The 13,721-nt window shown below is 42.2% G+C and overlaps 1 protein-coding gene across 3 annotated transcripts in view; it reads right to left on the bottom strand.

Annotated features, from left to right (window-relative positions):
- LOC104594966 (uncharacterized) overlaps positions 1–13,721 on the bottom strand; it is a 33,818-nt gene that overhangs the window by 10,503 nt on the left and 9,594 nt on the right. For all 3 annotated transcript variants that reach the window (XM_088900760.1, XM_088900759.1, XM_088900758.1), the window contains one exon: positions 9,795–10,796. In XM_088900760.1, coding sequence (XP_088756886.1) covers positions 9,795–10,796 — 1,002 coding nt within the window. The remainder of the gene's footprint in view (positions 1–9,794; positions 10,797–13,721) is intronic.

The following is a 13,721-nucleotide window of genomic DNA, read 5'->3' on the forward strand; positions in this document are numbered from 1 at the left end:
ATGAAATTAGGCCGAGTGCATGGATAGCAGCTAATTACATTGGCCTTTTAATTTGTTGGCCAGAGAAGAAAATAAAATAGAACAAAAAATAATATATATATATATATATATATATAGTGAATAATGGAAAGGAATAATAAAAATAATGAGTATTTTTTTTATTAATTTATATTAATGAGTTTTGTCTTACATTATTTAACAAAAATAAAAAATAATTTAACACTAGGAATAACTCTAAATAGAATGGATTAGCAAAACTGGATTCATGCAACCAATCCCATATAATTGGGATAAAGAATGGATGATGATGATAAATTTTACATAATTTATGTCAACATGAACTAATAAAAAATTATATATAAATTATTGTACGTCGATAATAATATATTTCAATTGGACCAAGTCAATTTGAGTCCAGTCCAAACATTATATTTGGGTTATGTTTAGTCAGTCCAACAATAAAAAACAGTGCAAAATACACTGAGACTGAGAGCATGGGCATCCAGCCACACATTGAAAACATCTCCCAATGAATTTAAGTGTGGTAATCAATCTTTTATGTATCTCTTACTCAGTCAATGACTCCCTCAAACTCTCCTCCCTCGATACTTCACATATACCTAAAGCTTTGAGTGTGAAGGCCTGAGCCGAAGCATTGTAAACCGCTAACTCGGGTCAATCGGCCGAGTTGTACCCCTACCGACAATGTAACCATCTTGACATCAACATTGGCCAATCTTCTACCTCTTTGTACCTGTGGGGAGAATCCATTCTTTCATGATCTGAGGGCATGAGGCTCCTACCAATGCAGGGCTTGGGTTGAACAGTTTAACAATTCAACCATCTGGGTTAGTGATTTTCTAACCATTTCAAAACTGTTTTCAGTCCAAACAGTTTGGCCATCCAAGTCAGCTACAGTTCTATCTTACTGCATCCCAATAGGTATCTTAATATTATGCGCTAGAATTTGAAACTTAGCTATGTAATGGGGGCCCATAAGATGAGACAAGGTTCATAACTTGCCTTGATACATATTAGGCTGTATCGACCGATACATATCGTATCGTGAGCATTCTGATACACCCCTATAGGGGGTGTTTCATGGTATAACCTAGTGCAGGGGGTAGACGAGTCTTAAACCGACCCCTCTGAATCAGATGGAAAAAAAATAAAATAAAATAAAATAAACTAAAAAAGGGATGTGAGCCTCGATACAGTCTGATACGCCCCTATCAGAACCTTGCATGCAAAAATTCATGTAGCAACCATGCAATTATTCATTTTAACAATAGTTTTTTTATGGTTAAAATAATCATTGTTTTATTTAACTAGATGATTAACCCCTTCAAACTTCAATCCATCAAACCGTCATCTATCCGGGTCATGGAAGGATCATTGAATCATCAAGGGGCTTTTCAAGAGGGTGGGTTTTGTTCTTAAAAACAATAGCAACCGTTACATCAACAAAAACATGGTACGCACGAAGCTCATTTGGACTATTTTCGGGAAACTCTAAATAGAACAACAGATATAGTACATTCATTAACAACCACTTAATCATCAAACATGGCTTTAACTACTATGTACTCATTTTCTTTCAATTACAACTAACAAGGCAAGCTTATTATAATCTGAAAATAAAAAATGAATGGTCATAAAAAGGATTACCGTTGACCCAAACGCAATGAAACCCGATTCAGGGTTTCACTGAACGATGCAAGTTGCAAAAAGTAAAATGCAAATCAAATGAGGAGAAAGAAACAAACCTTGATCACAAAAAATGACAAGGGTTTCACTGGGTCTCGTGTCGAGTTTGTCATGGGGCTTCGGCAAGGTCATTTCTCGGGAATTCCCAATTCCGATTCAGTTATCATAAACCATCTTCCCACTGTGATCACAGCCATTTGCAGTTGTGATATCTTCCATAGTTCTATTGAATTCCCAAATCCTGATGGCTTTCCCATCTTCATTTTATTTACTTTTTTCTTTATACTTTCATATACCTAACTATACGAAGACTCGTATTATTTTTAAGTTAGATTCTCTTCCATTAACATCCTAGTTCATTCAAAATTTTCAAAATAGTTGTTCATCTTTATTTGTTTTTCTTATCTTTTACCAAGACTTTTTCACTTTCATCATTAATGCACTTAACATGGTTTTATATTTGTTCACAATAGTTTTTCATCTTTCCTTTTTTTTCCTCTTCAATGCCTAGCTTATGATAAAGCTCATCATAAGCCTTAAATTTAACTTCATTCACTTTATTTTTAACTTCCTTTCTTCTTTTTTTTAAATTTTTCACAGTTTTTGTCTATAAAATTTTTATAGTACCCTCATTACCAATGAGCATTTTCCATTCAATCAACTATTTATAAGGGTTTATTTGGTCCACAGTTGGAATTGGAATTGAAATGTATACTGCCACTTAGAAGCACATGGCCGGAGTAGATGAATCCTGTATGTGCGTTGTTTTCTCCACAACTTTTAAGCGGGTAGCTCGCACATGGTATAGAAATCTTGTGCCCAGGACAATTAAGAGTTGGGCGCAGTTCGTGCAGATCTTCACCTCGCACTCCATCACTAGTAAGAGGTGTCCGAGGTCACAGGAAAGCCTGCTCGGAATAGTCCAGAGGGAGGGAGAATCTATCCGGAGCTACATCAAGAGATTCAACGATGCATGCTTGTAGATTCCCGATCTAGATCCCGCTGTAAAACTTACAACTGTAAAGAGAGGAATCACCTACAAGGAATTCAAGTGGTACGTGGTCGCCAACAAACCCAAAGACGTCACTGAGTTCCTCAAGCTCGCCGACCAGTTCATCGAAACAGAAGAAGAGATGAACTAGAAGAGCGAGAATCCACCAGAGAAGAGGAAAAGAGAAGGTGAGACCTCAACTAACGGGGACAACAAGAGAAAGAAGGATGAGCCAGTTCGAGGAGGAAAACCGGATCAGCCTTTCCGAGCTCCTCCAGTTGAAAGAACAAATTACACTCCCTTGAACGCGAAGCGAGCAAAAATCCTCAAGGTGATCAAGGACGCTTCTTACGTGAAGTGGCCACCTCGGATGAGAGGAGACCCAAGCACAAGAAACATAAATGTATATTGCCACTTTCACAGAGATCACGGTCATAGCACCGAAAATTGTAAGAACCTCTGCGACGAGATAGAAGAACTCATCCGTCGCGGATATCTGAAAAACTTTTTATTAAATGATAATAAAAGTTAAACAGGTCGGCAAGGGGAGCAAAGTAGAGATGCTCCTGAATCCAGCAATAGGCAAAATGAGCAGCCACTGAGACAGTTGCTCGAAGAGAGGCCAGTTCGAGGAGTAATACAAATGATCACCGGCGGGTCGAATGTCGCGGGCTGCACTTCAGCTGGGGCGAAAACATCAGCTCGCAAGATAGAAAGAGAAGAACAAAATCCTCCGAAGCGGTCAAGGTTAGAAGAGCCTTTTTTCTTCACCGAGGATGACGCTCGTGGAGTCTAGTACCCCCACGATGATGCGGTCGTCATAAAGATAAGAATTAATGATTTCGAGGTGAAGCGTGTCATAGTCGACTCCGGAAGCTCGGCGGACATACTCTTCAAGGACGCTTTCGACAAGCTACAGCTCTAGGAGAACGACATCAAGCCCGCGGACACTCCCTTGGTAGGCTTCAGCGGAGAGGAAGTCAGGCCCCTGGGAAGAGTGACAGTACCTGTGGAGGTCGGTACCTGGCCTAGTGAAGAACTACACCGGCTTCGCTGCCCTACTTATTTGAGGAGCCATCTATGTGAAGGATCCAGGGCTCCTCATCCCAGTTCGCGCTTGGCCTAACCAGGAGAGATACCGAACTGGGTGCGACCTCACGGTGCTCGGACTCAACTAGCATGGGAGCACCGGGCTCACCCGAACTGGGAGCCTCGTGCTCGATCGGGCTAAGGACCTCGGAGCTGAATGTGCATTCTGCAAGAAAATCTGCCAAGGCTTGGGCTTTGATAACATTTCGTGGCTTGACTGGAGGTCGTACTCACTGAGTTCGATGGCCCACTTCGTCAATCGACGAGAGACCTCGGGCATGAGCAGTACTTGCCTCAAGGGTTTGTCGGTGAAGACGATGATGGTATGGGCTTGGAAGTACGGACGGAGTTTGCGGGCCGCAATGACCAGCGCATAGGCTATCTTTTCTATCTCTGGATATCTCGTTTCCGCTCCCTACAATACTTTACTAACATAATAGATGGGTCGTTGGACCCGATCTACTTCCTTTATTAGTACCAAACTGACCACTTCGTTGCTTGCCGAGAGGTATAGCTCTAAAACATCGCCCTCTTCGGGTCGGGTCAGAACTGGGACACTGGCGAAGCATCTTTTGAGCTCGTCAAATGCGAGCTGGCATCCCGGGTTCCACTTGAACCCTTTGCTTTTCATTGCCTTAAAGAATGGCAGGCAACGGTCTGCCGATTTAGAAATAAAACGACTCAGAGCGGCTATTCTGCCATTTAACCTCTGAATCTCTTTTACTTTTTGGGGTGGTCTTATATCTAGGATGGCCTTTATTTTATCCGGGTTGACCTCAATACCGCGCCAGTTGATGATGTACCCTAGGAACTTACCCGAGGTGACACCGAAAACACACTTGCTTGGGTTTAGTTTCATGCCAAATTGGCACAGAATTTGAAAGACAGAATGCAAATCTTGTATTAATTCATGTGAAAACTGTGTCTTGACGACCATGTCGTCTACATAACATTCTATCTTTGCGCCAATTAAGGGTTGAAACAACTTATTCACAAGCCTTTGAAGGTTACCTCAGCATTTTTCAGTCCGAAGGGCATAACCTTGTAGCAGTACAGGCCGAACTCGGTTATGAAGGCGGTTTTTTCTTCGTCGGTCGGGTCCATCCTGATTTGGTTGTAGCCTGAGTAGGCATCCAGGAAGCTTAGCAACTCGTGTCCCAAGGTCGCGTCCACTAGGCAGTTGATCCTGGGGAGGGGGAAGCAATCTTTCGGGCAAGCTCGGTTCAGGTCGGTGTAGTCGACGCACATGCGCCACTTGTTGTTCGCCTTTTTTACCAGAACGGGGTTGGCTACCCAGCTCGGGTAATGAACTTCCCTTATGAAGTCTGCTGCGAGGAGCTTCTCGACCTCCTCATCGACCGCCCTCCAGCATTCTGGGGCTAAGTTGTGTTTCTTCTGTCTAATGGGCCTAACTACAAGGTCAGTATTGAGCTTGTGAGTTATAAGGTTAGGGTCTATGCCAGGAATTTCTGCCGCGGACCAAGCGAAAACATCTAAGTTATTGAGTAAGAAGCGTACCAGTTTGGATCGCAAGGGTTCTTCCAGGGAAGCACCGACCTGAAGTGATCTGGCTGGGTCCTCTACCGAGACGGGGATGGGAACAGTTTCCTCCGTGGTTGCAGCTCGCCCCTCGTTCTACTCCGCCAGTCATTCCAGTTCAAATTCGCTGGCTACCTTGGCTTTTCCCTTGAGGGCGGCGACGTAGCACTTGCGGGACTCGAGCCAGTCGCCCCGCAATACCCCAATGCCGAAGTCCGTGGGGAACTTCATAGCTAAATAGTAAGTGGACACCACGGCTTTTAAAGCGTGGGTGATCGGCCGACCTACTATGGCATTGTAAAGGGAAGGGGTCGCAACCACCAAGAAGTCGTGTCTGAGTCTTACCGTGCTAGGCCACGTGCCGACCTCCACAGGTACTATGACCTTTCCCAGGGGTCTGACCTCTTCTCCGCTGAAGCCGACCAGCGGGGTGTTCGCGGGCCTCAAGTCACTCTCTCGGAACTGGAGTTGAGGCCGCTTTAAAAAGGATGTCTGTCGAACTGCCGAAGTCAACGAGTACGCGCCGGACGTCAAAGTCATTGATCTTCACCTTTATGACAAGTGCGTCGTCGTGGGGGTAGTGAACCCTGCGCGCATCGTCCTCGGTGAAGAATATGGGGTCTTCCGTCCTAGGCCGCTTTGGGGGATTTTGTTCTTCTCTGGCGGCCTCATGGGTTGACGCCCGAGCTGCTGCCGAGGTGCATCCAGCTACGATCAATCCTCCAACGATCACGTGGATTGTTCCCCGAACTAGCCTTTCCTCTAGGGACTGCTTCTGTGATTGTTCTGCTGACCGGCTGCTGGACTCGGGAGCGTCTCTGCTATGCTCCCCCTGCCGAAAAGTCTTATTAAGATTATTATTACTGTGCTGTACAAAATTTCTTAGGTACCCGCGATGGATAAGTTCCTCTATCTCATCGCGGAGATTATTACAATGTTCGGTGCTATGACCGTGGTCTCTATGAAAACTGCAATACAAGTTTTTATTCCTCTCGTTCGGGTTCCCTTTCAGGCTATGTGGCCACTTCACGTACAGGGTGTCTCTGATCGTCACCAAGATTTCATCCCGCTTCGCGTTTAAGGGCATGTAGTCCGCCCGACCTGCTATGGGAGCCCGGAACGGCTGACTCGGCTTCGGCCCCCGAACTGGATCCTTGTTCTTCCGGTTGTACCCTTGGCTAAGGGAGTTCTCCTTCTCTCTTTCTTTTTTCAAACCTGCCCCCGGTCCTTTGATTGATCTCTTCCTCCGTTCTTATGAACTTGTCCGCGAGCATGAGGAACTCAGCAATGGTTGTGGGTTGGTTGACCACCAGGTGCCATTTTAATTCCTTGTGCGTCACTCCCATCTTGGCCGCTGCGAGCTGTACTGCGGGGTCTAGGCGTGGGATCTCCAAGCACGTGTCGTTAAATCGTTTGATATAGTTCCGGATGGACTCTCCTTCCTTCTGGACCATGCCGATGAGGCTCTCCTCAGTTCAGGGGCACCGCTTGCTGGTGACGAAGTGCGCGATGAAGATTTGAACGAACTGGGCCCAGCTCTTTACCGACCCGGGGGCCAGGTTCCTATACCAGGTGCGGGCTACTCCTCTAAAGGTGGTCGTGAAGGCCACACACATGCAGGACTCGCTGGCCCTTGCCAAGTGCATCTGGGATTGAAAGGCATCGACATGGTCACTGGGGTCAAAGGACCCATCATACTTGTCTAGCGGAGGGAGTTTGAAATCTTTGGGCATGGGAACCACGAGGAATTCTGACGATAGGGGGAAGGGACTGAGAGAATAGGGGCAACTTATACCTCGTCCGATCTTGCTTCTTCTTTACCTCGGAGCTCGGGCAGGACGTGGGTGGTAGTTCGGCGACTTCGTCGGCGGCGCCTCTACTGCTTGGAAGGCCCAGTGTTGGCACTGCTTGCCTCAGTGTTTTCGAGCTCAATGGGCTCGGACTGCTGGGGGTAGTCCGCGGCTAAGGCGCTGAGCTGGTTTTCCGTGGGCGGGAGCCCGCCCTGAGAGCGCCGAGGCGATGCTAACTTGATAGGTCGGGTCCCTGATCCGCCGGCGTGTTGCAAGGCGGGGGTAGTCGGTCTTTCTCTCTTGCCAGGGGATGAGGCCTGGCTTCTAGAGGGGCTCCGAGCTTGGGAAGCCTCTCCCCGGTGAGGACGCCCGCTTTGAGGAGAGGGCTTGGCTTGCTTGGAAGCGGGGTGTCGAGGTGGGAGCTATGGCTAGCTCTGAGGCAGTTGGGGGAACTTCTGTTGGTAGTGGTACTAGGAGACATGATGCAGCATCTGCTGCTGGTAAAGTTGGTGTTGTTGAAACTGCTGCATTTGGGCTTGCATGGCCCGCATGCCATGCATCAGATCATCGAGTTGGTTCTGGCTGGTTGCCAGAGGGACAACGGTTGGTTCAACGAAAGTTGTTTCAACAGAGGGGGGAAAGGGAACATTAACAGACGCCACTGTTCGTGGCACATTCAGGCTGGGGATTCCATCCACCGAGAGGGGAATGGTGAACTGTCCAATGCGGACCACAGGGATCTGGGGTTGTTCCCTGGTGTTGTTCATCTCCATGTTGCGCCCGACATTGCTTGAAGAAGCCATGGATGTTGGGTTTTCGGGAAAAAATGTGCTGTGAAAACTTAGAGGGAGGCTTTTAGAAGCGTTCCCACAAACGGCGCCAAATGATGAAGCATAATCCGGTCGGTCCTAACTGTCAGTAGTCTTGCCTCTGACGGAGCGGAAGATGCCTGAAACAGGGAGGAAAACAAGAGATCTCCAGGGGAGGAACCCGATGAAAATGCTCCGAAACTCAAGTTAATGTTCTTGAGAAGGCAAGGAAGATGGGATACCAGATGGCGCAAAGTTATCACCTACCTCTATCCTCGGGGGAAGAGGGCCTTTTATAATCAGTCCTAAAACCAGCCTTCACTGAAAATGGCATAATGTATCGGTGAAACTGATTCAACAACATAGTTTTCAGCAAAACTGCAATCCAACTGCTTGGATCAAACTAGGGAAGGTGAGCATAAAATTCCTCTGAATTTTTCTTACAAAAATCAAAAGAAAACTAATTTCTATCAGTCCTTGAAAGCTTAGGTTGTAATAGGATTTATTGGAAAACAAAAGAGAACAATAGAGAGTGGTGTTCTAGTCTAGTTCACCCTCTAATTTGGATCTGAACTCTTTTAGATAAGCCTTATCCTCATAAGAGGATAGGTACTCAATACCCATTTCCAAACCCAGATTGTCATGTAGCAACTTACTTGATCTAATTATGGGCCTTAAGCCCATTTACTTCAAAGGCTCACGATCCAAGATGTTGCATAGCCAACTTAAACCTATTTATATGGTGTAGAACACCACAATGTCCTCACATAAGTCCACATGTGTTTAACCCAACCTCTGGAAAAATTAGAAGGTAATCCTCAAAAAGTTAAAAAAAAAAATTGTGGAAATAAGTAAATAAATCAGCAACAAATTATAATATATGTATATCTATGCGTGTAATGCTTACACGCATGTATATATTAATCTAATACCTATCTTTGTAATATCATCATATTGTCATGTTCAAATTTGTCGATTTAGCAAATTTGCAGGTTGAGTATTTTCATATTATATAGAGTCGCTTTGGGTCTTAATCAGTTTGGAACAACCGGTCCAATCATAATCGAGACATAATTTTTAAGCTCAGATCCAACCCAACTACAATCGGGACAAATGTTGCAAACCGAGACCCCATTAAATTGGATCAACTCGGTTCAGTTCTGTTGGGTCCAAACGATCCTTAGACAGCCCTTCAACAAAAGATTAACCGGTCCTCTTCATATTGTGGCGCTAACACTGTATCATCTGGACGTCTCATACGCATTCTAGCCCATTCAACTAATTTTAGTGGTCGTTTCCTCCGGGTAAATAAGAATGGCTCCCATGTACCCTCACGAGATAATACACTGGCCTGATCATAATGAACTCCACGTTCTAAAATTTTGAAATCAACCAAAGTTGTTCTTGAGGCTCTTGGAAAAGTAATTAGCATTCGGGATATCTCCATTTGCTTCCCTAGATCTTCAGATAAATTAGGAGTAGCAACAACTGTTATCTGCTTCAGGACCTCTGCATTTTTGAGGAAAAACTTCACAAGCTCAAGTTCATTATCCCTTCCTTCAAAGCACTTGATTTCAACAGTCTTCAGATGATCTAAAGGACAGAGCAAGTCCAAACTATTTGATTCCCAACGTTCTTGGTCATCATACACATGCAGACACTGAGGTCATTGCCTGATTTTAGTTAGAAACTCCATATGCTGCTTAAATTAAGTAAATTTAAATAAGTAAAATGTGGCCTTTCACCATAAGTAAATAAATAAATGTGGTTACTTATTCAGGCATTTTACTTACATAGATTTTGAATAACAAATCAGATAAAATAGAGACATGCAGGGTAGAAACGCTAGGAGAAGAAAAGAAGCCATACCTCAATGCTAGAATCTGATAACTTCAGAACCTCAACCATAAAAAGTTGTCTATGGAATTTATTTGCAAGGTAACCATGGACACTGTTAACTGTGTTCTGCCCAAAATTGGCTTGCAACTTAATACATGCATCAATCAGATTTGGGGTATTCTCTACTAAATAATCTTGGGCAGTATAACAATCATACTTGATTGATACAAGACTTGGGGTAGAAACCTTGATCTTAGAATGTATTAAACCATTATGGCCCCCACAAATTGATAGACTCTTTAGCTTCGGAGCAGAAATATGCAAGAACCCAGACGTCATAATGTCACAACACATCATTACCAAACTTTCAAGGGCTGGACAGTTGGAAAAGAATTCATCTGCTGACTTTCCATCCAAAAATATAACCGACATAAGATTCACGATCTTAAGACCAGGAAGAAAAATTGAAGTTGGAAGGTAGAGAACAGAGTCATCCAAATGCAGTGTCAACACTTCTAGTGATTCACATGTAAAAAGGCAGCAGGGAAGCGTGAATTCTACCGTAGGAGAGATGAAGAGACTAAGTTCTTTAACTTCACGATTTATTGCAGCGCGGATCCATGTATCAACACGGGATGCATCACAGTCACCACATGGAAGACGGACTCTGTATAAATTAAGCGAACTGTGGAGAACAAGCACCTTATCCACAAAATCCATATATTTACATTTTAAATCTTCATTGATTCCATCATCATTAAGCAGATCATCATCAAAATCCAGAATGGAAACATAATACCACAAGTGTTGCCATCTCCTTGACAAAATGCTAGTCCTTACAGCATATCTAGCAGGAAGAAAGGAGAGAATGTGATGAAGAATTGATTCAGGCAGATCACTTATTCTGTCGCATCCCTCACCTACGTTCCCCATATCAGAGAGCCTCTTCTTTTCAACTTGTAACTCATCTTGTTCACCAAATTCCATAACTTCGTTAATAATTCTAGAAGATGAAAATGCCCAAAGGATTTCCTGGTTATAGTTGAAAGGAGGTGAGTAGATATGCTTCTCCTCGAGGAAACAAAATCAGTGCTTGTACAAGGAAAAAAAGAATAGAAAAAATTGTCTAATCCATTAGAAAAGTCAAATAAACAACATTAACAGTTCAGTATTTACATGTCTGAACTCAATCTTTTTTTTTTTTTGTATGAAAGCTTAAAATACGCTTCACCCTACCCATAATACTAGCATCTACTAACTGTTTTCTTTGCCTTTCTACCACCTATTGTTTCTTGTAAAGTTAAATTTGGATTTCATGTAATTAAAATTTTTGTTCATTTAGAATAGATTCTATTAATGATCAAAATTCCCAAGAATAGATAAAATGCATACAGAAACTCAGAAAGCACACTAGCAAATTCACAACAAGGAGTAAAAACCAAGAAATCAAATACAATTCAAACATTTAATCCACTCTCCTACTAGGGCTGTTCACGGGTCGGGTTGGGTCGGTTTACTGGCGTTTTTCCAACCGACCCGACCTGGTCGGTTTACCTAGAAATGAAACCGAAACCGACCCAGTACCAAGTAATACCGACCTGGTCAGTTTGAATCGGTTTGGGTCGGTTTTGTCAATGATTCTTTCGGTGTGAACGGTGAAGGATTCAAGTCTAAGAAAGCAAAGGCTGGATGCCTAGAAATTAAAAATGATTTGATGGATTAAAAGTGATATTTTACATATCAGAAATTTTATATATAATATGTATATTTCTGAAATAAAGATAGATATATATATATATATATATATATATATATTTCCACAAATATATATATCTGAAATATTATATATATATATATATAATATATATCTAAGTCGGTTCGGGTCGGTTCGGTTTCGGTTTTCATGTAGCGAACCATCGGTTAATGTTTTTTTGTAACCCAAAACCGACCGGTGCTGAAGAAAAACCGACCAACTCGGGTTGGATCGGACTGGGCTGGTCAGTTTGATCGGTTTGGGTCTTGTTATGAACAGCCCTATCTCCTACTTAAACTGTAAGCAAATGGACCAGCCTACCTTATGATCCATCTCACTGAGATGTTCCATGCAGAAACCAAAGTAGAGCTTCTATATTGTAGTTGTACATTGACTACATACCCAAAGAACCATTGCTCATACATCCAAACACCTCACCTTAATGAAACACGACTACTCTGATAGCAAACTTATTTACAATAGGTTCACTCAAGATGGGCTTCCAGAGCTAGGAACTAAGTTTAAACGTGCAAGAATGAAATTAAGGTGAATACATAGGTTGGATTGGGATTAACTGCAAGAACTACAAGTTTATCTGTAGGGGTGTCAACGGTATTCGAAAATCTGATTTCGAATTCGATATTCAACATAATCGAATCGAATTCGGATAATTCGAATATCTAATCGGTCAAATTTGGATATCCTATTCTTACCGAATAGTTAATCGGATTCAAATTCAGATATGACCTGATTCGATTCGATAAATATTTCAATTCGACCGATTATTTAATTCTTATATAATATATAAAATATTTTATATAATTTATATATAATAATTAAGTTATATAAATAATATATATTTATATACTTTATATCAATAAAATATTTATTTTATATATTTATTAATTATCTAAAATGGTTAATTAATCTAATTCAAATCGAATCAAATATTCGAATATTTATTTTCAATATCCGTCAGATATCGAATCAAATTCGGATATCGGGTTTTCTAATCGGATTTGATCCGTTTACACCCCTAATTGTCTCAAAACTGTGAAAGGTTTCAAATTGACAAAAATGGGTCTAAGATGTGAAATATTGTAATTAGGACTACAAGTAGAGACTTCTAGGAGGTGACCAAGTTTGGTAGGGTTTCAAGAACATTTTACACAAAGGTGCAAAATTTTTGCTTTGATAGGCCAAAATTTTTGGAAACTATCATTCTACATTGAAATTTGAGATGAAAGGGCATTCAAAGGTGGTTTAACACATTCTGACAAAAACTAGTGAAACGGTGAAGCAGAAAAATTAAGCAAACGTGATGGTGTTTCTCGGAAAAACCTGAACAATGGCCCACTCCATGTTTGGACTCATGTACCGTTGGAGTTGTGACAAGAAGTAACAAAGAAGATGTAGTTGATTATATATACATGGACATTGATTCATGGTCTACTAACCTGGCTGAGGCTTGGGCAGCATTTGAAGCTCTTAGTGTTGAAACCAAATTCAGGAATAAGAATATAGTTATCAAAGGCAATTCAAAGATTGTCATCAATTGCCTATGTGGAATTGAAGACCCCCTTGAAATGCCAGGACAATCGTGGTAGTGTGCTACTTGCTTTGTTTGCAACTTTGGTTAAATGTAATTAGGTACTAGCATATCTTTAGAGAAGATAATTTTGCTGCCAATTGGCTTGCGAATCAGGGTATGGTTTGATTCTGTAAGGATGTAATTTTGATAGTTTAGGTTGGATATTAAGGTATTTTTTGTATGTGTGATCTTTGGGGAGGGATATCAGAGAACATCCTAACATTATCTCGCTCCAAATGCTCCAGAACATCATTTCTCTACTGACCTTTATATAATCTTCATCATCATGGGTGTGATAGGTAACAAGCTAAAATCAGAAAGGACCTGAAGGGGAAAAGTAAATATTCCCAAAGGACCCAAACAATTGCTCTAGACAAACAAAAGATAAATGAGATTTATAGACCCCACTACGTGTTTTGAACAAAAGTGAATATTTAAAGAGACAAAAGCCAACTCTTCTGGAGCATCTAATAGGTATCTTTTTCTTGTAGCAAGTCTCTCAACAAAAAGCCTCGACTTCAGGGGGAGGGGGGGAGAGTTTCTGAGTGTTTGGGCCTAACTAGAACCTGATTGACTACAAAATTTTTAAGCAAATCGAAGTATTGCCAACTGC

This window comes from Nelumbo nucifera, chromosome 3, assembly GCF_055504915.1.
Source record: "Nelumbo nucifera cultivar China Antique chromosome 3, China Antique-T2T, whole genome shotgun sequence".
Lineage (NCBI taxonomy): Eukaryota > Viridiplantae > Streptophyta > Magnoliopsida > Proteales > Nelumbonaceae > Nelumbo > Nelumbo nucifera.